This window comes from Perognathus longimembris, chromosome 20 (genome assembly GCF_023159225.1).
Source record: "Perognathus longimembris pacificus isolate PPM17 chromosome 20, ASM2315922v1, whole genome shotgun sequence".
NCBI lineage: Eukaryota > Metazoa > Chordata > Mammalia > Rodentia > Heteromyidae > Perognathus > Perognathus longimembris.
Genome location: NC_063180.1, coordinates 25,378,821 through 25,402,572, shown reverse-complemented (window position 1 = coordinate 25,402,572; position 23,752 = coordinate 25,378,821). Strand labels below are relative to the sequence as shown.

The following is a 23,752-nucleotide window of genomic DNA, read 5'->3' as shown; positions in this document are numbered from 1 at the left end:
CTGAGCTGCAGACATGGCTCTGAGACACAGGGAGAGGGACCAGCCATCCACTCTCGGGAAGAGGGGCGTGTCCGTGGGCTCCACAACAGGCACAGCAGGGCCAAGCTTCCTGGGGCCAGGCAGCAGGGACAGGGAGGCTCTGCCAGCAAGCTGTCCTACAGAAGAGGAGGACAAGGCCTCGGCACTCAATTTCAAGCAGAGAACTGGCCAAGGCAGCACTGGGCCCTCAGGCTCTGTCTACCGGATCTTCCTCCTTCCACGGTCTCTTCCCCGCTGTGACCCTTGCTCCTCATCCTGGTGGCATCGAGCAGATTGTGCAGAATGTAGACTCTGACTAGCCTCTGCCTGTACCAGGCACATAGAGGAGAGGTCCTGGGGAAAACAGCATGAGACGGCCTGTCTGCCAGGCCCGGATCCTGGGGGAGGTCCGGCTCCCCCTCCTCACACAGAGCGAAGAGGCCATGGCTAACATCAGAGCCACAATGACTGGTCAGGTGGTCTTTGCTGCTTCCTGTTGAGCTCTGGCCTCTCACACAGGCCTCTCACTGCTCCTAAGCCCCCTTTCACCTGACAGCAGGGCTCCAGGCATTTGACTGTGGCTTCAAATGGCTCAGTGTGGAAGATGTGTCTTCTTGCCTGGGAGCAGGAGCTGAGGGCCCACTGGGCACTCCCCATGCTGGGGTCCCTCTTGTCATACCACAGCCTCTCACTCAAGTAGCTCAGAAGGAGCTGGGCAGGGGTTGGGCGGTGGTGTGCAGGAGCCTCTATGCCCTTGCTTAGTTGGCATGAAGTCCTCAAAACCCTCTTGAGACCACCACGGGATGGTGACCTTCCCTCTGCAGTCACCACAGGGCTGAACTCGGCCCAGAGGCTGGGTTGGCTGTAGTGGCATATGAGGAGAGCAGGAGGTGATATGTGAAATGTCCCCCCAAGCACCCCCAGACAGGACTGTGAGAAGGAGCCACCCCTGATCACAGACCTCCCTCCTGAAGAATAACCCAGGGCAGGGTCCCCTGAGCATCCCCTCACCTGTCACCACCAGCCTCAGGGGCTCACGGGGCTCTGACTGCCAGCAGGACTGTGGTAGAGACAGCCATAGAATTCCCCACCCTCCGCTGTCATAAACAAGATGAGGAAAGCTGCCCTGCTCCCTGCTTGTCCAGGGTTTTGGGGGACCACTGAACTCTGTCTTCTTTGTGAAGACAGTACTCCTGAGCCTCCAGGGCCCCTCACACCCCAAGGTCCCAGCACTTCCCCGGGTGACCACAGAGCCTGATCAACCCACAGGACCGGTGGAGGGAGGGTCCATGAGAGGTCATCAGAGACTGCACCCCAGAACATCCCTTTATTTGTCTCAGGCACTCTCAGCTTCAGTCCCACCTGCTGACCTCCATCCCCACCACCCAGGGTGGTGCCCAGTCCTAAGGGAGGTGGGACGCATTCACCCATCTGCCCTTGGGCCGCAGAGTCCAGACTCCAGCCTGGAAGGGAGTTGGTTCCTCATGAGGGCACAGCCCCACGCCCCTTCCGGTGCCCTCTGAGCCCCTGTGGTCTCCTGAAGGACCAGGCCCTGGTTAGGGCTGTGGCACCCGACCCCTGCCCAGCTGGGAAGTCCTCACCTAGGCACAGCCAATGATCTGGGTGAGGGCTTTGCATCCCTGGCCAGCCAACTGTGGGAATACAGAACTTCAGAATGTTCCAGTGAAAGGACTCAGCCCTCAGGCTGGTCAGACCCCTTCCCACCTGCAAGGCCAGCTCTGGGCCACCCACCTGGAGCTGACCCCAGGCCCTCTAGGTCCCGGTGGAGACCAGGGACCCAGCACCCGAATAGGGAGGGCAGTGGGGATGAGTGGACATGGGAGATGCTGCTCAGGAGAAGCGCAGGAGGCTGAGGAGAGGATATGGCCGGTGGACACAGGGTACAGGGACCTGGGGGCAACCCTGAGGACATGGCAGAGTCTGTGAAGGGGTGGGCCGAGGCCTTGTCCCCCACAGGCTCTGGCCTCTCACCGAGAGGACGGCAGTAAAACCCGAGTTTTTATCTTTGTCATTTTAATGACATTAACTCATCATCACTATTATTATTATTATTTGCTAGACCTGGGGCTTGAACTCAGGGCCTGGGCCCTATCCCTGAGCTCTTTTTCTCAAAGCTAACGCTCTACCACTTGAACCACAGCTCCATGTCACCTTTTTGGGTGATTAATTGGAGGTAAGAGTATCACAGATTTTCCTACCCAAGCTAGCTTTGAACCCATATACTAAGATCTCATACTCTAGAGTGGATGGAACTGCAGGTATGATCACTAACACCCAGCTGCTTTGTGTTTTTATTTTACTTTTGTTTTCTGTCAGTCATAAGTTTGAACTCAAGGCCTGAGCCCTGTGTCTGATCTCTTTTGCTCCAGCCAAGGGCTCTACCTCTGGAGTCACAGCTCTACTTCCAATTTTTGTTGGTTCATTGGAGATAATATAGTCATTAATTTTCCTGCTGAGCCTAGCCTAGTGAGTAGCAAGCAGTGAGCCTCTAGCGACTGGCTATTTTGTGTTTTAATGGTAATGTGTCAGAAGGGGTTTCTTTCCTGGTCCTCTCTGTTTGGTCTTGCATCTCTGACAACAGTCTCTCTCTCTCTCTCTCTCTCTCTCTCTCTCTCTCTCTCTCTCTCTCTCTCTCTCTCTCTCTCTCTTTCTCTCTCTCCCTCTCTCTCTCTCTTTCCTTTTATGACTCCCTCTCTCCCATTTTTCTATCCCTCCAGTCTAGGCCTGGATCTCCCTTCTTATCTCTCAGGTGTTTTATCACAGTGACACAGAGCTTGCTGAGAAATAGGTTGTTTGTAGGAGGTTCAGACACCTTTGCAGCTGGTCTGCAGGGATTGGAAAGAGGGCAGCAAAGCCCCACCAGGGGCAGTGCAGGATGTGATGAGCAGAGCTCAGTGCTGAGGGATGCTGGTCTCTAAGTTGATTCTCTTGGAAATGCTCCCAAAAGGAAATGGCTTGAATCTATGGTCATGTACCAAATATGTAGATTCTTACTTACACAATGTTTATTTCTGTCAGTCTAATCAGCATATGGAGCCATGATCTACTCAGTATACCATCCCCAAATGACTGCACATGACATGCCCCCCACCCCCGGACAAGCCCACCAGTATGAGGTGCAGAGTCCTGGAGGACGCTGACCATGCAGACACCAGAGCTGGCTTCATCCTCTTCTGTAGCAGGCAGAGCTGAGCCGGGAGACACGGGCATCATTAAAGATGAACACCAAGGGGCTCAGGGTGGAGAAGCCAGAGGAGGCCAGGTAGGACATGCTTGCTAGCCAGGGGCTCGGGGTCCCCACCTGGCTGATGCACAGGGATAAGGCAGAAGATAGAGAGTAGAAGGAGAGGAACAGGCTCACCAGAACCAGGATGCTGAGAGCGGCTCGCATCTCACAGGAGGCCCTGGGGCCGAGCCTGTGGCTGCGGATGTACTGCACTCGCTGCCTGTGTCGGTGCAGGACCAGGAGCATGGAGCCGCTGGCCCAGGCCATGAGGCCCAGGAACATAGCGTCAGTGATGAAGAATATCACTGCTGCAGTCAGGAATGTCTTTCTTCCTGAGGCAGGGATGGAACAGAAACTGTACATGGTCAACGCACTCAGGTTTTTGCTATCCTTGGAGCCACGTTTCCACATTCCAAAGGCCAGGTTTAATAGGAAATGCAGAAGCCAGCAGAGGGCACAGCAGAGAGCGACGCCCTTGGCAGACCTCAGCCTGGGCTGCACACAGCCAGACACACCGGGCTGGATTTTCAGGGCCTGGAAGCCGCTGAGCAGGGAGGTGGTGCTGAGTGTGACCCCTCTGGACACTCGGTAAACACAGAAGACCACCTTGCACCCAGCCTCACCCAGGAAAGGTTTTATCCCAAACGCTGCCAGTGTCTGAGGAACACCCTTGGAGAGAAGAGCCAAGGTGTTGGCGAAGACCAGCTGGTTGAGAATCAGGTCTATGGGTCTCCATGTCTGTACAGTGAGAAACATACAGGTGCACAGGCAAAAGAGGCAAGAATTTCCCAGGACTCCTCCACCTGTCTGAAGGAGGAAGGTGACCCCCCAACTCAGGCTCACAGAAACCAATTCATTCATTGGAGGATGGTGTCAGGTGGATTTCAGGAAGCTGCAGGCTGAAAGAGAAGTGTGACTCATTGCTTTTGCACAGGCAAAAAGCTTTCCCCCCTGTGAGGTCATTTCAACAAACCAACATGAATACTGAGGGCAGGGATTTCAGAGTCCACAGGTGTGTGAAATAATGTGTGATGATCACGCTGTGCTCTCAGTGATAGGGCTACCATGACAACATCCATACTGATTCTGCCACAAATAAAAGGATTATACCATGTTTTTGTGGCTGAATAGTACTCCATGCTTATACACACTGTATTTCAGTACCTGTTCATCTTTCGAATGAAGAAGCAGCTGGGTAGGATGAAGTCTTAACATCTGTTAATCAGCAGGCTCAATACATCTAACAATATTCATCAAATAATTCCACATATCTAGCAGATGGGACTTTTGTTTTGTTTTGATTTTTTGTTTTTTGTTTGCCACTCCTGGGCTTGAACTCAGGGCCTGGGTACTTTCCCTGAGCTTCTTTTGCTCAAGGCTAGCACTCTACCATTTGAGCCACAGAGCCACATCCAGCTTTTCCTGTGTATGTGGTGCTGAGGAATCGAACCCAGGGCTTCATGCATGCTGGCAAGCACTCTACCAGTAAGCCACATTCCAGGTACACTTAGCAAGTTCTTACCACGAGTGTTGAATACTGGAGATTATGGATAGCTTATGCATTTCAACTGCATCAGTGGGCACTGTGTATATGGACAGAAGTAACACAGCATGCCACAAAAAAATGAACCAAAATTTTCAAAAGAATTTATCCCCCTCCCTCCAAAATAGGTCCACTTGGGTGAATGAAAGATTTACTTTGTAAATCTAACTCTTGCACAATTATTTTTTGTCATCCCACAATGACCACTACATACTCAACGTCAGTCAAAGAGAGACCACGTGACTACAGAGTAGGCTCTGTGCTTAAGTAATCATCTAGCATGCATGAGGTCATTTGTTAATCCCAGCACTGGGGGAGAAGGAGGAGGGAGAAAATCAAAGTACAGAAGGAAGGAGGGAGGAAAGGAACGACAGAGAGGCTCAGAGAGACAGAGAGATAGACCAAAGGAGAGAAGGAGGGAGGCAAGTATGGAGAGAGACTTAGAACAAGAAGGAGGGAGGGGGAGAGAGATAAAAGAAGTCAGAGACCTTGGTACAGGAAGATCAGGTTGATTCCATGTCTCAGAAATGTGGAGAGAATACCTTAGGGTCCCTGAAAGGACATCAGACCCCAAACTCTGAAACTACTGCAAGACAGAGTAGGAGAAATATTAGAACTTACAGGCACAGGCAGGAACTTCCTGAATAGAGTCCCAGGGGCACAATAGATAGGTCAGAGACTTGCAACGTGGGACTACAAAAAGTCAAAAGTTTCTGCACAACTAAGCCCCTCCAAGCCCAATAAACCTATTAGGAAATGGGCAAAAGAGCTAAAGAGAGACTTCACAAGAGAAGAGATAAAAATGGCAAAGAAACATATGAGGAAATGTTCAACATCCCTGCTAGTAAAGGAAATGCAAATAAAAACAACCCTGAGATACCACCTCACCCCAGTTAGAATGGCCTATACTCTGAACTCAGGAAACAACAAATGCTGGAGGGGCTGTGGGGAAAGAGGAACCCTTCTCCATTGTTGGTGGGAGTGCAAATTAGTACAACCACTTTGGAGAACAGTATGGAGGTTTCTCAAAAAGCACAATATAGACCTACCCTATGACCCAGCCATACCACTCCTAGGCATCTATCCTAAACAGCAAAATCCAAGATATCAAAAAGGCATTTGTACTTCCATGTTTATCGCGGCACAATTCACAATAGCTAAAATATGGAAACAACCCAGATGCCCCTCCACAGACGAATGGATCCAAAAAATATGGTACTTATACACAATGGAATACTACATAGTGATTAGGAATGGTGAAATACTGCTATTCGCAGGGAAATGGTCAGAACTCGAACAAATAATGTTGAGTGAGACAAGCCTAGAACACAGAAAACAAAGGGGCATGATCTCCCTGATATGACTGTTAACAAAGGGAGACGGAGAGACAGTAGAGACCAAGTCTGTGAATACTGTATATGTTCTTGATACATTGTATATTGCATATATGTCAACCTGACCTAGACAAGGGATAGAAAAACAGGTCGTAAGATATCATAAGAAATGTACACACTGCCCTACTATGTAACTGCACCCTCTTTGCACAACACCTTGTAAAAAAATTTATGTCCAATTAATAAAAAAAAAAGTTTCTGCACAGCTAAAGACATAGCTACTAAACTAAAAAGACAACCAACCAATTGGGAAAAACTCTTTATCAGCAATGCATCAGACAAAGTCCTAATGTCCAATAGACATGGGGAACGGAAGAAACTAATCCCTCCCCCCCCGAAAATAAACCCATCACTAAATGGGCAAGGGAGCTAAAGAGAGACTTCTCCGAGGGAGAGAATGGCAAAGAAACACATGAGGAAATACTCATCATCCCTAGCCTTAAAAGAAATGAAAATTGGGCTGGGGATATGGCCTAGTGGCAAGAGTGCTTGCCTTGTATACATGAAGCCCTGGGTTCAGTTCCCCAGCACCACATACACAGAAAATGGTCAGAAGTGGTGCTGTGGCTCAAGTGATAGAGTGCTAGCCTTGAGCAAAAAGAAGCCAGGGATAGTGCTCAGCCCCTGAGTCTAAGGCCAGGACTGGCCAAAAAAAAAAAAAAGAAAGAAAGAAAGAAATGAAAATCAGAACAACCCTGAGGTACCATCTTACTGCAGACATTCCCAATGACCCAGCCACACCGCTCCTGGGCATCTGCCCTGAGCATCATGAGCCAGGATAGGACAAGGACACCTGCACGTCCATGTTCGTAGCTGCACTAGTCACAATAGCCAAGATATGGAGATAGTTCAGATGCCTCACAATAGATGAGTGGATCCAAAAATCGTGGTACCTATATACAATGGGATAGTACACCGCCATTAGAACAGATGAAGTAGTGGTATTCACAGGGAAATGGATGGAACTAGAGCAAATCATGTGGAGTGAGGTGAGCCAAGGTCAGAGAGATGAACAGCACATGTTTCCCTCACAAGCAGATGTTAAATTTAAAAAGCAACGGAATATGACAAAATACACAGGATTCTTGACACCCATATACAGTGAGATGAAAATAGGATAGTCTTGGGAGAAAAGCACCAAATTATAATATCCAAGCACCTCATGATATGTATATAAAATAACATATGCCCTGAAACACAAGACGAGGAAACAAAGGACCTTTTCTTAAGTTGTCTTAGCTTGTAGATGATGGTGTACTCTTTTACCTCATATTCGGTGTGATACAGGTGCACATCTGAGGGAAGGTGCGGGGACGGCACAGAATCAGTGGGAAACTGGAGAGAATGCACAGCAGCGGGGCCCACCGTCTGCACTGGACATTGACGAAAGTGAATGGAGCAACTCGAGGGGAAGAGGGAACTGATGATAGCAAGTACAAGGAAAGAAGTGTACTCATCACCCGATGTGTGTAAAGATAACCTTGCTGTACATTGCCTCTAAAACAACAATAAAGTAATTAAACTTTAAAAATCACACTGAAATCTTAAAGAATTATATCTCCCTCTTCCCCAAAATAGTTCCACTTGAGTAAATGAAAGATTTTCTTTGTAAAACCACAGCTAACTCTTGTAAAGTTATTTTTTTTGTCATCCCAGAATGACTGTTAAATAGTCAACCATGGTAAAGGAGAAAGCATGTGACTACAGGAAGTGTTCTGTGCTTAACTAATCATCCAGCATGCATGAGGTCCTTTGTGTAATCCCAGTATTGAGAAAGAAGGGGGGGGGAGAGAGAGATAAACAGAGAAACAGAGAGAGGAACAGAGAAAGAGTGAGAGCTAGAGATAATCAATACCAATGGAGGGATGGAGGAAGAGGGAAAGTTTGGGAGAGGGGAAAGAGAGACACAGACATAGACCAAAGGAGAGAAGGAGGGAGGCAAGTAGGGAGAGGGATTTAGAACAAAAAGGAGGAAAGGGAGGGGGCACCTTGGCACATGTAGATCAGATTGATTCCATGTCTCAGAAAAGTAGAGAAAATACCTTAGCTGCCTGGTTTCTTGGTCCAGTCCTGATCTTAGGAAGAGCAAGGAATTATCTGAGCATAGGTCTCTCTATGGAGACAAAGCTAGTATTGAACTCACTGTATGATCCAGGCTGGCCTCAGACTCCTGATGTCCTATTTCTCTGCCTCCCAACTGCTGGGATGACAGGCTTACGCCCAGTGCCCAGCCTGACCACATTTATTTATGAGCGCCCTTCTGTCCTCCAGGACCCCAGCTGTCTGCTTAGAAAGGAGGTGCACTTACCCAATGGGGCAGGGGCTGTCCTGGCCACAGTCTGAGCAGCTGTGCCAAGGCAGAAGTCTCAGGCTGAGATAAAAGTTGGGGTGCCATGAGGTCATCGCCAGTCTGGGAGATGATTATCATTTCAGTTCTAGGAGAGGTGACAGTGCTTGCGTGGGGACTTGAGGTGATCTTAGACAAACATCTCTGAAGTGTGCAAGTTACTGGAAGCCATTCCTCCCCATTAGCTACTCATGTCAACTCGCCATGATTTATTTCCCTGAAGAGCTTTAACTTTGCCCTGTGCGGCGGTGGTTTGCCACTTCTGGAAGCCGTGGTGAGGAGTTTGGCAGGTGAGGTTGATGAAATGTGTGTTTGCTCAGAAACTTCCACTTCTAAAGGGTTCACTAAGGCACAATCCCAGCATGCCTCAGGGCACCTGTGGCTGTGTGTTCACATATCTCCCAGGTGAGAAAAGATCATGAGGGACCTGAGAAACTTTTGCTCCTAGCTTCCATGGGTACTTTTGTTTGTTTTTGTTTTTTTGGCCAGTCCTGGGCCTTGGACTCAGGGCCTGAGCACTGTCCCTGGCTTCCTTTTGCTCAAGGCTAGCACTCTGCCACTTGAGCCACAGCGCCACTTCTGGCCGTTTTCTGTATATGTGGTTCTGGGGAATCGAACCCAGGGCCTCATGTATACGAGGCAAGCTCTCTTGCCACTAGGCCATATCCCCAGCCACTAGGCCATATCCCCAGCCCCTTCCATGGGTACTTTTGAAGACACTAACGAGTGTCATGCATGACTCCTGTGTGTGAGATATGCCAGAAAGAAGGAAGGGAGGAAAGAAGGGAGGAAGAGAAGGAGGGAGGGAGGGAGGGAGGGAGGGAAGGAGGGAGGGAGGGAGGGAGGGAGGGAGGGAAGGAGGGAGGGGGAGAAGGAAAGATGGATGGAAGGAAGGAGAGAGAGAAAAAGAAACAGAAGGAGAGAGACTGAGAACCTTCATGTCTTCAGTCAGCATAATAGCCAAGGATAAAAAGGGATACTAGGCAACAATGAATAAGAAATAAAAATCCAGAAACTGGTGGTTGCCTGTCATCTCAGGGGGCTGAGATCTGATGTTGGCAATCCAAAGCTAGGACTGGCTGAAAAGTCCGTGAGACTCTTATCTTCAATTAATCATCAAAAGACCTAGAAGTAGAGATATGATTCAAGTGGTAGAGTGCCAGCTTTGAGTTTAAAAAAAAAAAAAGCTTGGGGACAGTGCTACACTCTGAGTTCAAGCCACAGTAATGCACCCCACCCCCCACATACACGAAACAGGATCATGAAAGTATGGCTTTTAATATAGTATAGGAAAAGTACTCTTAACATAATAGTAAAAGGTACTTCAAACGTCATGGAGACAATGAGGATTTATGGACCGAGGGGGGCTGCCCCTCATTTTCTGCAATGCCCCCTCCTCCATCGGCCCATCACAGCTCCCACAGCTCAAGGTCAAGGCCTCTCCCCCTGGGTGGGCACCAGGGCTCCTGGCGACGATCAAGGGTCTCCTGTGCTGCCAGACACCTCCTGTGTCCTCAGGCTGCAGCTCAGGCCTGGGCCCACTTCCTGCAGAGCCGGTCCTCAGTCAGAAGCCATGCCAAAGCCACCAGGACCAGGAGTGCCAGACCAATGAGAAGGAGATTTGGGGGGGGGGGTGATCCCCCAAGGGCCAAGTCTGGCATCAGAGGAGACCACCAAGGTCCAGCTTCTTCCACAGAGCCTGGTGCCCAGGCTATGCTCAGCCTTTTGTAGTCCCCACCCTGGGATAGAGGTATACCTCTCTCTCTCTCTCTCTCTCTCTCTCTCTCTCTCTCTCTCTCTCTCTCTCTCACACACACACACACACACACACACAGAATCATTTTCTCACGTGGTATGGACTCTCATTCTGAAGGTAAGGTAAAACTGTTTGAAGAATTTCCTAGAAAACAGCAAGAGAAAGGTGGGCAAGAAGAGAGAGGTGGGCAGTGAGACTCATCTCTTCTACACTCTGTAAGCCTCTTCCTTGGAGGTGGATCAGAGGCCAGCACCCTCTTTCCCACGGGATGCTGAGGTTCAGGAGTCCCCAAGGCCTTAAGGGGACATGCCTCCTTCTTGTGACTTCAAGGAGGAGAAAGGGTGGGAGATGCTGGCAAAGGTCTCCCTGAATGGATCCCAGCCTCACGGCACCCTGGATCTGCCCCACCCCCTCTCTCCAGCTGCCTGGACTCATGATCACGTGAGTCTGAGTCACAAGACCCAGAACAGACCCCAGGCTCCTCACACACAGGTGCAGGGGTCACTGGGGGCTGACCAGGCATAGGAGGAGACGTAGGTGAAGCTGTGCTTCCGTAGGCCTCTCTTTGGTCACAGGGCCCAGCAGGAAGTGGGCCTGGGGGGGCCCCATGGCTGCTCTGCATAGCAGGGACCATGCACCCCTGGGGCTGCCCCTCCCTGTGGAGTTGGTACTTGCAGAATGAGTGGACAGTGCCACAGGACAAGGTCACCTTGGCTCCTGCCCTTACCAGGGGCCCGGGTGGGATGAGATGAAAGTCTTCTTGTGCACATCTGTGGAAAGAAGCTGTTCAGTGACCAGCACCACTTCTTTTTTCTTTTCTTTTCTCTTTTTCTTTTTTTGTTCAGTCCTGGGGCTTGAACTCAGGGCCTGGGTGCTGTCCTTGAGCTCTTTTGCTCAAGGCTAGCGCTCTACCACTTTGAGCCACAGGGCTACTTCTGGTTTTTGAGTGACTAATGGGCAAGAACAGTCTCATGAGGACTTTTCAGACTGGACTGCCTTCAAACGAGGATCCTCAGATCTCAGCCTCCTGAGTAGCTAGGATGACAGGCTTAAGACGTTGGCACCCAACTTAACTTATATTAGTTGGTTTCATCTGTCTTTTCCTTTACTCAAAGCCTCCCATATTCAGTCATCTCTATGTATATATGTGTATATATGTATATTTTGTTAAAAAAATTATGGTTCTGGGGCTGGGGATATAGCCTAGTGGCAAGAGTGCCTGCCTCGGTCGGATACACGAGGCCCTAGGTTCGATTCCCCAGCACCACATATACAGAAAACGGCCAGAAGCGGCGCTGTGGCTCAAGCGGCAGAGTGCTAGCCTTGAGCGGGAAGAAGCCAGGGACCGTGCTCAGGCCCTGAGTCCAAGGCCCAGGACTGGCCAAAAAAAAAAAAAAAAAAAAAAAAAAAAAATTATGGTTCTAGTGTGGCTTGATCTCAGGGCCCTGTGCCTTACTTAGTTGTTACTCACGGCTGGTCCCCTACATTTGAGCCACTCTTCCACGCTCTGTCTTTCTATATATTTTCCCGTATCATTCAATTTATATTTTAAGCAGTGTAACACTACACAGATGAGTACGTTATCCTCATGCAAGCCCCATGCTAGCTCTGTGCTATTTAAATTTCAGTGTGTGTGCTGCTGAGCAATATTATCATCAAATAGCAAATTACCATCTGTCCATCATCTGTCTGTTCTCCTAGTGCACCTATTAATCTATTTTCATCTACCTATCATCTGTCACCAGTGGCCATGTCTCATTCAGCCTCTCTAGATCTATCTGGCATCTCTAGATCACAGACCTTTCTTTATGTTTACCTTTGTACTTTCCATTCAGGCTCTGAATGGATATAGGTGTGTGGATCTGTGTGTATGCGGGTTTATGTGTATGTATGTACTTGTATGTCTGTTGTGTAAGTGTGTATATGCACGTGTATACATGTATGTGTGTATGTATGTATTTGTGTGTCTGTTGCACGTGCATGTGTATACATGCATGTGTGTGTGTGTGTTCGAAGCCCTTGCTTTTTGCTGATGCAGCTCCTCTCTAGTCTCTCGTGACCTCTGCCCTCTGTCACCTGGGACACCTGGAACATTAGGAATGTGGTTCTGGGGAAAGAGTTTGGGGACACAGCACATCTCACACACAGGGACTCGTGTTTGGCTGCCTCCTCCGGGACCATGATATTTGGGGTGAATTATGGCTCAACCACAAGAAAGAATAGCCATCCAAATAAGAGCAGCTGTACTCCCAAAATAAACACCTCTGCCTACTCCGCCTTGCTCAGCCTGAGACCCCAGCTGGTCATGTGAGGTGTTTTCCTGGCAGAGCACAGAGGGAGGAACGGCTCTGAATGCCCCAGGCCTCTGCCCACACCGAAGGGGAAGCCTGTGCATGTGCCTGTCACCCTGTCCCCCTTGCCATTAGAGTCCACCAGTGCCTCCTCTGCGGAGCCCTGTGTCTGCTCTCATGTCACGCCCAGGTCTGTAGCTGCTGGTGCCTTCATTGTCTGCTGGTGGAACTCTTCTGCTCTGTCCTACAAGTCCTGATCTGCACCCCACAGAGGATGTGGGCGAGGTCTCCACACCCACCTGTAATCAGGAGGGCGAGGGGTCCCTGGGTTTTGACCACAGGGAAGGGCTGCGAAGGAGGGAGCAGCAGCAGGCCTAGGTGCCGGCATGGGCTGGGGTCACATGGCTTCTGAAGAGCTTAGCCTGGGAGCCACCATTGTTGGCACCCAGCAAGACAACCAGTGTGGCCATCAGTTTCCCCCTCTTTGTGAAGAACCAGCTGGAAGGTGTGGAACGTGAGCTCTGAGCAGCACCACGGGGTCACCTTCCCTCCCTGCTGCACCAGGGGGCCCAGGTGGGCTGAAAGGAAGGGTGATCCATGGACTCCTGAGAATCCAGGGTGTGGGGTTAGAGCGTCCCCATCTGAACCTGATTCCCTAGGAGGGGGGTGAGCAGGTCAGGTGTCTCTGCTGCTTCCTGCCAGCTCCAGCCTCTCGCATGGGCCTCTCACCGCCTCCCACACACTGAGGTTCTGGGGCTTTGACTCAGGCGCCCCCAGCTCTCCTAAGCCCCCTTTCACCTGACAGCAGGGCTCTGGCATGTGTCTCAGGACCCTGTGGAAGATGAGGCTCCTCACCTGGGAGCAGGAGCTGAGGGCTCACTGGGCGCTCACCATGCCAGGAACCCCTCTTACCATACCACAGCCTCTCACTCAAGTAGCTCAGAAGGAGCGGGGCAGGGGCTGGGCGGGTGATGTGCAGGAGCCTCTGTGTTCTTGCATAGTTGGGATGTGACCCTCAAATCTGTCTTGTGACCCACACAGGAGGCTGATCTTCCTTCCCAGGTTACCAAAGGGCTGAGCAGGGCCCAGAGCCTGGGTTTGCTGTAGTGGAGTACTAGGAGAGAAGGAGGCAATATGTGAAATGCCATTACATCACCCCCAGACAGGGGGTGCAAATGGAGTCACTCCTGAACTCAGACTCACCTGTAACTACCCAGCTCTATTCATGTTTTCTGTGTGTGTGTGTTGGGGATTATTATGGCCTGGGAAAGACTGCCCTTCCACCAGCCTTGGGACAATCGAAGCCCCTCCCACCTTTTGACCTCCACCCCTTGGGAGGTGAACACGTGCGTGCCACCATGATGGGGTTGTCCCGCCCACAAAGGGAAGTTTCGTGATGTCACTTGATGAACGTGACCCCTAGCCTATGACTGACCCTTTGGCCAGCCCCCTTTCCTTCCCGCCATTACTTCTATATAAGTGCCCTTCCATATTAAAGTCTTTGAGACGCATTCCACCACCGCAGCGTGTCCCTGATGCCTTCCTTTTCGCCTCCGCCCTCGGTAACATGTGGGGGGAACTGGGGGGAGGGGAAGCTTCAGCAACCCGTCCTCAATTTAGCGTTTGCCCATGTGAGCACGCCTTTGGCCTTCCGCTGGCGGAGGGCCAGGCTGGGTGCTCTTTTATAGAGTTTGTAGTTACCATTCTCCCCGTGGGGGGAGAAAGGGGGTGTCCAGAACCCCAACATGTGTGTATGTTTGCGTGTGTGTGTGTGAGAGAGAGAGAGAGAGAGAGAGAGACCCATGAACCTACAAACCAGTCCTAGAACTTGAACTCAGTGCATTCACTATTCTGAGCCACAGCACCACTTCTGGCTCTCTGGTGGGGTTCATTGAAGATAAGAGTCTCAAGGACTTTCCTGCCCAGGCTGGCTTTGAACAAGAAACCTCAGATCTCAGCCTCCTGAGTAGCTAGGATGACAGGTGTGAGACACCAGTGCCTGGCCTTCACGGTATCTTTTCATTGGCATATTTTAATTGTACAAAATAACAGGTTTCATAATATGTTTCATAAGAAGTTTCTTATATGAAAAAATATACATTTCTATTTTATATAAATGTACACATTCCCCCATCTCCTTGTCTTGATGTGTCTCCCATCCATTGACCAACTTCTTCACACCTCTCCTTCTACCCTTCACGTTCTTTTTTTATTTTTTGAGACAACCAGTCTAGATCCCATAGTTGAGAAATGCACAGTGATCTCTAATTGTATTTATTTTCCTAAAAGTGACACAATTTCATTCTTCATGGCTGAATAACACTCATTATCTATACATATATGACATATTCTTCATCAATCTGTGGCTCTACACCTAGGCTGATTCTACACTTGGCTTTTGTGAACACTGCTGCATGAAACGTCGGTGTCCAGAAATCATTACCCACCCACCAACCCCAGGGTTTCATCTTAAACAAAACCTCCTGAAATAACCTCATGGGTAGGTGCAGTCTTGGAAGCCTGGGGTTCCCACATTCCGTTATTGTGGGGCTGAGCCTGCTTGACCTTCTAGGCCATCTGCGTGGTCTGTGAGGACCCCGTGGAAGTGGAATGACCACACGGACATTTGTAAATGACCTTGTTAGGTTTCTTGACCATAACTGCTGCTGTAAATTTCATTTGTTTACTTTCTTTCTTTCTTTTTTTTTTTTTTTTTTTTTTTTTTGGCCAGTCCAGGGGCTTGGACTCAGGGCCTGAGCACTGTCCCTGGCTTCTTTTTACTCAAGGCTAGCACTCTGCCACTTGAGCCACAGCACCACTTCTGGCCATTTTCTGTATATATGGTGCTGGGGAATTGAACCCAGGGCCTCATGTATACGAGGCAAGCACTTTTGCCACTAGGCCATATCCCCAGCCCATTTGTTTACTTTCTCTGGGTTCAGCTTTGCCATGTTATTTTCAAAATGCTCTGTACTGGACCCCTGAGTTCCACTGGAATCTGCTAGGAAATCTACTTTTGCATGGATCCAGGATCACAGGTGTGAGCCACAGGAACCAGGCTTGTGCTCTCCCTATCAGAATTCATGATAAAAGCTGTAATCCTAGCTACTCAGGAGGCTGAGAGCTGAGGATTCCAGTTCCTGCCAGCAGGAAAGTTCCTGGGCAGGAAAGTTCATGAGACTCTTACTTCTAATAAGTGCCACAACCTGCTGCGATTGTGGACAAGGCAGTAATGGAGACCAGACCATAGAATTGACGTCTGGGGTGCCAGGGGACCTGTAGCCTTTTGCCAACTCCAGATCACAAGGTTCCCTTCACCAAGGTTTTGATTGCATTTCAGATAGGGAAGTGTGTGCAGAGAGTAAGGTTTAAGCATTAACAGTGACAATATTTTATGTAAGTGGTAGATGACTTCCTCATCTTGGGAACTGGAGCTTAACAGTAAATAGCTTACAATTTGTCTATTCTAGGGCTCCCAGGCAGTTTAAGGGGGATTTGCACACACCCAGGATAGAAATCTGAATTCCTGTTAAGCCCAGACTGATTGACATTTTTAGGAAATTCTCAGCTGAAAAAGCTGAGAGTATGTTGGAAGAAGGCATGCCAAACTCCCAATCTTTTTGGGTCTCCAAGCTCAGTATTTTGGGCTCCCACAAAACTACTCAGAAAAAAAGCCAGAAATGGCTCTGTGACAAGTGGTAGAGCTCTAAAATTGAGCAAAAGAAGCTCAGGGACAGTGCCCAGGATGTGGTTCAAGACCCAGGACCAGAAAAATCAAGCAAGCAAGCAAGCAAGGAACCTACCAAAACCCCATACCTCCAATGTTAACTTTTTTTTCCCCACTGTTAACTTCTAAACAATTTTCAATTTTCTGTATTCATTAGCGTCTTTGCTGTATTTTCCTTCTTTCCTTTTCTTCCTTTCCTTTCCTTGACCTTTCCCATCCCCTTCCTTCCTTCTTTCCTTCCTTTCTCCTTCCTCTCTCTCCTCCCCCATCTCTCTCTGTCTCTGTCTGTCTGTCTGTCTGTCTGTCTCTCTCTCTCTCTCTCTCTCTCTCTCTCTCTCTCTCTCTCTCTCTCTCTCTCTCTCTCTGTGTTGATCCTAGGGCTTGAATTCATAGCCTGGGTGCTGTCCCTGAGCTTTCTTTCTTTGCTTTCCTGCAAAAGGCTGGTGCTCTATTGCTTGAGCCCATGCTGCCCTTCTGCCTTCTCTGGTGGTTGTATGGGGATGAATCTCACGGATGTTCCTGTCCAGGCTGAGTATGATCCAAGATGCTCAGATCTCAGTCTCCTGAGTGGCTAGGATTACAGGTGTGAGCCACAAGCAACTGGATTCCAGTACCTTTTTGTGTCCTTTGGTCATTGACCTGTGTACATTGGAGTTGCTTCTTCCCTGTGGGTATTAGGACCAGGCCTGCAAGGAACATATTTGAGTCACTAATGGCTCAAGTCCCTGTTTGTGTTTCTCTTGGAAAGGCAGCAGAAGGAAAGAAGGGATGAAAACAAGGGATGGTGGAAATTTCAGGAGCCTTTTGCAAATGCCTACTCCCCACTGTTAGGATTTGACTGTTCAATATATAAGCCAAGGCCTGGAAATTGCAATAATTTCCAAGGCAGAGAGCCCAGACACCAAAGCCAGCTTCATCCTCCTGTGTAGTAGGCAGAGCAGAGTCATGAGAAATGGGCATCATTAAAGATGAACACCAAGGGGCTGAGGGTGGAGAAGCCAGAGGACACCAAGTAGGACAAGCTAACCAGTCAGGGGCTCGGGGTCCCCACCTGGAGATAAGTATACAGGGATAAGAGAGAGGACAGAGAGTAGAAGGAGAGGAACAGGCTCACCAGAACCAGGATGCTGCGAGCAGCTCACATCTCACAGGAGGCCCTGGGGCTGAGCGTGTGGCTGTGGATGTACTGCACTCGCTGCCTGTGTCTGTGCAGAACCAGGAGCATGGAGCCGCTGGCCCAGGCCATGAGGCTCAGGAACATAGCGTCAGTGATGAAGAATATCATAGCTAGCTAGAGTTAGGACTGTTTCTGCCCCTGCAACAGGGATGGAACAGAACCTGTACATGGTCTCTACAGTCAGGTTTTTGCTAACTTTGGGAACAGTTATCCATTTTCCAAAAGCCAGATTGAACAGGAGATGCAGAAGCCAGCAGAGGGCACAGTAGAGAGTGACGCTCTTGGCAGACCTCAGCCTGGCCTGCACACAGCTAGACACACTGGGCTGGAGTTTCAGGGCCTGGAAGCCACTGAGCAGGCAGGTGGTGCTGAGTGTGACCCCTCTGGACACTCTGTGCACACAGATGACCACCTTGCACCCAGCCTCACCAGGAAATATTTCATCCCAAATGCTGCCAGTGTCTGAGGAACACCTTTGGAGAGAAGAGCCAGGGTGTTGGCAAAGACCAGCTGGTTGAGAATCAGGTCTATGGGTCTCCATGTCCGTGAGAAACGTACAGATGCACATGCAAAAGAGGCAAGAATTTCCCAGGACTCCTCCACCTGTCTGAAAGAGGAAGGTGACCCCCCAACTCAGGCTCACAGAAACCAATTCATTCATTGGAGGATGGTGTCATGTGGATTTCAGGAAGCTGCAGGCTGAAAGAGAAGTCTGACTCATTGTTTTTGCACCAACAAAAGCTTTCCCTCTGTGAAGTCATGTCAACAAACCATCATGAATACTCAATGCCAGGATGCCACATTCCACAGGTGTGAGAAACAGTGTGCCATGATTACTCTGTGCCCTTAGAGATGGGGTTCCTGTCACAACATCCATGTTGACTCTGACAGAAATAAAAGGATTACATCCTTTCTTAATGACTGAACAGTACTCCATACTTACAGACCCTGTATTTCAGAATATGTCCATTTATAGAATAGACATGTGGCTGGGTGACAGAGGGATAATAGGCAGGATGAAGAAGTTCTAGTGCTCTGCTCCTCAGCAGGCCCAATACATCTAACAATATTTATCACATAATCCTACACATCGAGCAGCCTGAACTTTGCAGGCTCTTAGCACAAGTGTTGAATAGTGGAGATGACAGATTGCCTATGCATTTCACCTAGTTCAGTGTACACTGCATTTATGGACAGAAGTGACACGGAATGCCTCATAAAAATGCACCAAAAATTTTAAAAAGATATCTCTGCTCTCCCACAAAACAGGTCCATTTGGATAAATGAGAGAAGATTTACTTTATAAACCTACAGCTAATTCTTTTTTTTTTTTTATTTTTTTGCCAGTCATGGGGCTTGAACTCTGGGCCTGGGCTCTGTCCCTGCACTCTTCAGCTCAAGGCTAGAGCTCTACCACTTGAGCTACAGCCCCACTTCCGTTTTTCTGGTGGTTAATTGGAGTTAAGAGTCTCATAGACTTTCTTCCTTGTGCTGGTTTTGAACTGCAATCCTCAAATCTCAACCTCCTGAGTAGCTAGGATTATATGTAGAAGCCACCTGCACCCAGCTCACAGCTAATTTTTGTATGGCTTTTTTTTTTTTTTTTTTTGGCCTGTCCTGAGTCTTAAAGTCAGGGCCTGGGCACTGCTCAAAGTTAGTACTCTATCACTTTAGCTACAGTGCCACTCCCTGCTTTCTCTGCGTATGCAGTACTGAGGAATCCTGCCCAGGGCTTCATGTATGCCTGGCAAGCCACATTCCCAGCCCTAGAGTTGTTTTCTTGTCATCCCACAATGACTGCTACATACTCAACCTCCGTCAAGGAAAGAAAACGTGAGTACAGATGGTGTTCTGTGCTTAAGTAATTATCTAGAAAGCATGGGGGCCTGTGCTTAATCCCAGCACTGAGAGAGAGAGAGAGAGAGAGAGAGGGAGAGAGAGAGAGAGAGAGACAGAGACAGAGACAGAGACAGACAGACAGACAGACAGAGACAGAGAGACAGAGAGAGACAGAGACAGAGACAGAGACAGACAGACAGACAGACAGACAGACAGAGACAGAGAGATGAGAGGTCAGAAACCTTGGAACAAGAAGATCAGGTTAATTCCATGTCTCAGAAATGTGGAGAAAATACCTTAGCTGCGTGGTGTCTTGGTCCAGTCCTGATCTTAGGGAGAGGAAGGAACTATGTGCCAATGGTGCGTTGTTGAGATGGGTCTCTCTGTGGAGACAAAGCTAGGATTGAATTCACTGTATGATCCAGGCTGGCCTCAAACTCCTGATGTCCTATTTCTCTGCCTCCCAAGTGCTGGGATGACAGGCTTTTGCCCAGTGCCCAACCCTACCACATTTACTTAGGAGGGCCCTTCTCTCCTCCAGGTTCCCGCTGTCTGCTTAGAAAGGAGGTGCACTTACCCAACGGGGCAGGGGCTGTCCCGTCCACAGTGCGAGCAGCTGTGCCAAAGCAGGCGTCTCAGGCTGAGGTAAAGGTTGGGGTGCCATGAGGTCATCGCCTGTCTGGGAGGTGATTATCATTTCAGCTCTAGGAGAGGTGACAGCACTTGCATAGGGAGTTGAGGTGATCTTAGACAAACATCTCTGAAGTATGCAAGTTACTGGAAGCCATTCCTCCCCATTAGCTACTCATGTCAACTCACCATGATTTATTTCCCTGAAGAGCTTTGACTTTGCCCAGTGTGGCGGTGGTTCGCCAGTTGTGGAAACCATGGTGAGGAGTTTGACAGGTGAGGTTGATGAATTGTGTGTTTGCTGAGAAGCTTTTCCATTTGTGTAGTTGATATTAGGGAAACATGGTAACAATTGTTAAAAATGAAATTGAGGGGCTGGGAATATGGACTAGTGGTAGAGTGCTTGCCTCATATACATGAAGCCCTGGGTTCCATACCTCAGCAGCACATATATAGAAAAAGTAGGAAGCGGAGCTGTGGCTCAAGTGGTAGAGTGGTAGCCAGGGACAGTGCTCAGGTCCTGAGTTCAAGCCCCAGGACTGGTAAAAAAATAAAAAATAAAATAAAAATAAAGTTGGTATTGGGTCAGCCTGACTGTGAAATTCTGCTTCTGTAAAGGGCTTGCTTAACTAGTTTGTGACTTGCTTTGACCCCCTGTGTTGATACACGACCACCTGCTATAGAATGCATAGCTTCACCTTTAAAAATTCAACCCTAGGGCTGGGAATATGGCCTAGTGGCAAGAGTGCTTGCCTCCTACACATGAAGCCCTGGGTTCGATTCCCCAGCACCACATATATGGAAAACGGCCAGAAGGGGCGCTGTGGCTCAGGTGGCAGAGTGCTAGCCTTGAGCGGGAAGAAGTCAGGGACGGTGCTCAGGCCCTGAGTCCAAAGCCCAGGACTGGCAAAAAAAAAAAAATCCAACCCTACTGAGTCTCGGTGCTGTTCTGCACCATCCCTGTGGTGGAGAGCAGACGCTGTGCACAGCTAAATAAAGACAGCCCGATTGTCTAAGCGCTGGTGACTTTGTCCTGGATTTGAGTCCTGGTTAACCAGGATACTACAATCTATCTACCTATTTATCTATCATCTTTCTGGTTTTTTCTTGTTGTTGTTTTTTTCGTGGTGGTGGGTCTTGAACTCAGCCTGGGCGCTGTCCCTGGGCTGTTTTGCTCAAGGCTATTGCTCTACCACTTTGAGCCACAGCACCACTTCTGGGTTTTGAGTGGTTAATTGGAAATAAGTATCTTGTGTTTCTGCCTGAGCTGGCTTTAAACTATGATCCTCAGGTCTCAACCTCCTGAGTAGTTAGGGTTACAGGCATGAGCCAAATGCATCAAGTACTTCCTCCTATCTGTTACCCTTCATCTATTATCTCAGGGCTGAGCAGGACAGCACAGCCAGATACACTTATTTTGGGATCACAGATGCTCTTACGTGGATGGCTGTTCCTAATTGTGGTGCATGACATTTTTGCTCATTGGCCTGGGCACTAACTCTAAGCTCTTATGGTCAAGGCTAACACTCTACCTCTTTGAGCCACAGTGCCACTGCTAGATTTTGTCTTAAGTAGTTTACTGGAGATAAGCGTCTCAGGGGATTTTTCTGCCTGGATGGCTTGGAACTGCAATCACTAGATCAAAGGAGTCTTTGCCACAAAACACATTTTTATTTCCAATTAAAGCAACATGGAGACCCATAGAAATAATGAGCAGAGGTTACCTGTAACTTGTCAAGAACTGACCAACAAATACTCATCAGAGTTATTTCTCTGTGGATCTGGCCAAATATTACAGAGGGCAAAATCTGCAATCTGCAATCACAAAACTCAATAGATATGATGAGAGTTTCAAACAGCAACTGGTTAACTGAATAGAGCACTTGAGGATACTACTTAAGATTGAAACTATGGTCAGCTCTGTATGCAAGGTGGCTTACACACTTGGAAAACACATCTTAAAAACTTGACAAACTTAATAGTGCACAAACAATTATGCTCATAGATGGACATAAAGAATGAGATGCTGATTTACATCAATGTATTAATCTTCACCTAATTTAAATCACAGTTAACTTAGTTATGTACCAACTTTACTCATATTTTATAATACTGGTTGGTTGTTAGAATTAACTCTTTGAAAACTTTTGAACTTAAATGACATAGTTTTCCTTAATGTATGTAATAATAACCCTTAGACACATTTTGTGTAAGCCAATTTTTCCCATTTGGTTTTAAAAGAGGGAGAATAGGAGAATAGGCAGACTTGTCATTGTACTAAGGATCCAAATTTACCAAAGTTGAGGAATCTCAGACCATTGTTTGCTTTTTACAAAATGCATCTAATTGCAAAATAGTATTGAAATTTAAATTTCTGTGTTAGGCCACAATACATATGTTAACTTACATTGAGACCAAATTGCATTACACAGAGAGATTAACTATTGTTTTTTCATGCTGAAAAGAAACCTTTAATATTGGGGAGAATTAAAATTTTTTTAAATGCTCAATCATCAAGAAACTTACATTTTACTAAGTCAAATAACTCTTGATTACAGTGCCAGATAACCTTTAAAAAGTTTACACAGACACACATACATGTATGCACATGCACACAGACACAAAAATACATACACACTTGCACATATAAGTTTTTAAGCACCCAAAAATAAATATTGGCTATAGACTTTTGGAATTCCAGCAGCAAAATGAAGTTATTTATTTTGCCCAATATGATAGAACCTTGTGGTCAGTGTTCGAAAACTTAAAGATTTTTAAACAAATACTTTTGCCAACAAACATGATTTTACACAGCTAAGCAAGACCTAGATAGCTAAGACATATTAGCATACAGATTCTTCTTTGAACACTTGACTTGGATAGGTGAAGCATGAAAACCCACCACATGGCCAAGATGGGTGAAAATTAGTCAGCATAGTAAGAGCTAGAGTTTTATAAAGTAAGCAAGCAAGTAGGCAGAGGAGAGAGGGAGCAAGAAAGGGGTGGGGGGAGGAAGAGGGAGAAGGAGAGTTAGCTCCTAACCAGATGAGGAAAGTTACCATTCTAGGAGAAAGCTGGGAGGCCATAACAGAGATGAGTGACTTGGAAAAACACCCTGGACTTCTCCATCATGATGTCCAGCCACACTTGAAGCATGTCCCAGGTGGAGTGTGTGGAATATCTCTTTGAGGAGTCCAGAGAGCAGCTGCCAGAAGATGACACTTGTTCCTATTACAGGCGGCTTTGTCAGCCTTCTTCTGTTCCTTCTGATTATTGAAAGCTTTGAAGGCCATGCTCACCAGCACTCGTTAGGGGGTTTGAGTACCATCCTCACCCTTTTCTAAGATACAATGAATTTTAAGAATAACAGAATGACTATCCCCTTCTTCTTAGCTATGCGCGGAAGCGCCACCATGAGGTGATTGAGAAATTCAGCCAGGCTTTCATTGGGTCCCTGGATATTCTCCAGGCTCTCTGGTGACTTGGCAGGGGTGGGCTGCCCATGTGCTAGGGGTGTAGGGAAAGTTATACAGGACTGGCAGGGGAAAGATAAGTGTGTAGAGTAAGGAATGGCTGGACGTACGGAATTGCTAATCATTTACCATCGTGTTAGCAGAAAGGGTAAAGTGTTTTTAGTCCTTTACTGAAAAGGACATCTAGATCTGGTAAGGACATTCTGTAGAACATAGAAGGGCATGGTCCCACAGGACGTAGAAGGGGAGGAGTCTGGTGAGTGTTGAGAGGTCACCAATGGAAGGCGGCCCTGTCTACCCATAGTGCCTC

General features: G+C 48.2%; 1 protein-coding gene across 1 annotated transcript; it reads right to left on the bottom strand.

The window, feature by feature from the left end:
• Positions 1 to 3,202: 3,202 nt before the first annotated feature.
• On the bottom strand, positions 3,203 to 7,007 carry LOC125368132 (vomeronasal type-1 receptor 1-like). Its single transcript, XM_048368988.1, has 2 exons — positions 6,996 to 7,007; positions 3,203 to 4,003 (listed from the first exon to the last, which is right to left on the bottom strand). The coding sequence occupies exons 1-2, from the start codon at positions 7,005 to 7,007 to the stop codon at positions 3,203 to 3,205; spliced, it is 813 nt and encodes a 270-aa protein (XP_048224945.1).
• Positions 7,008 to 23,752: the final 16,745 nt, after the last annotated feature.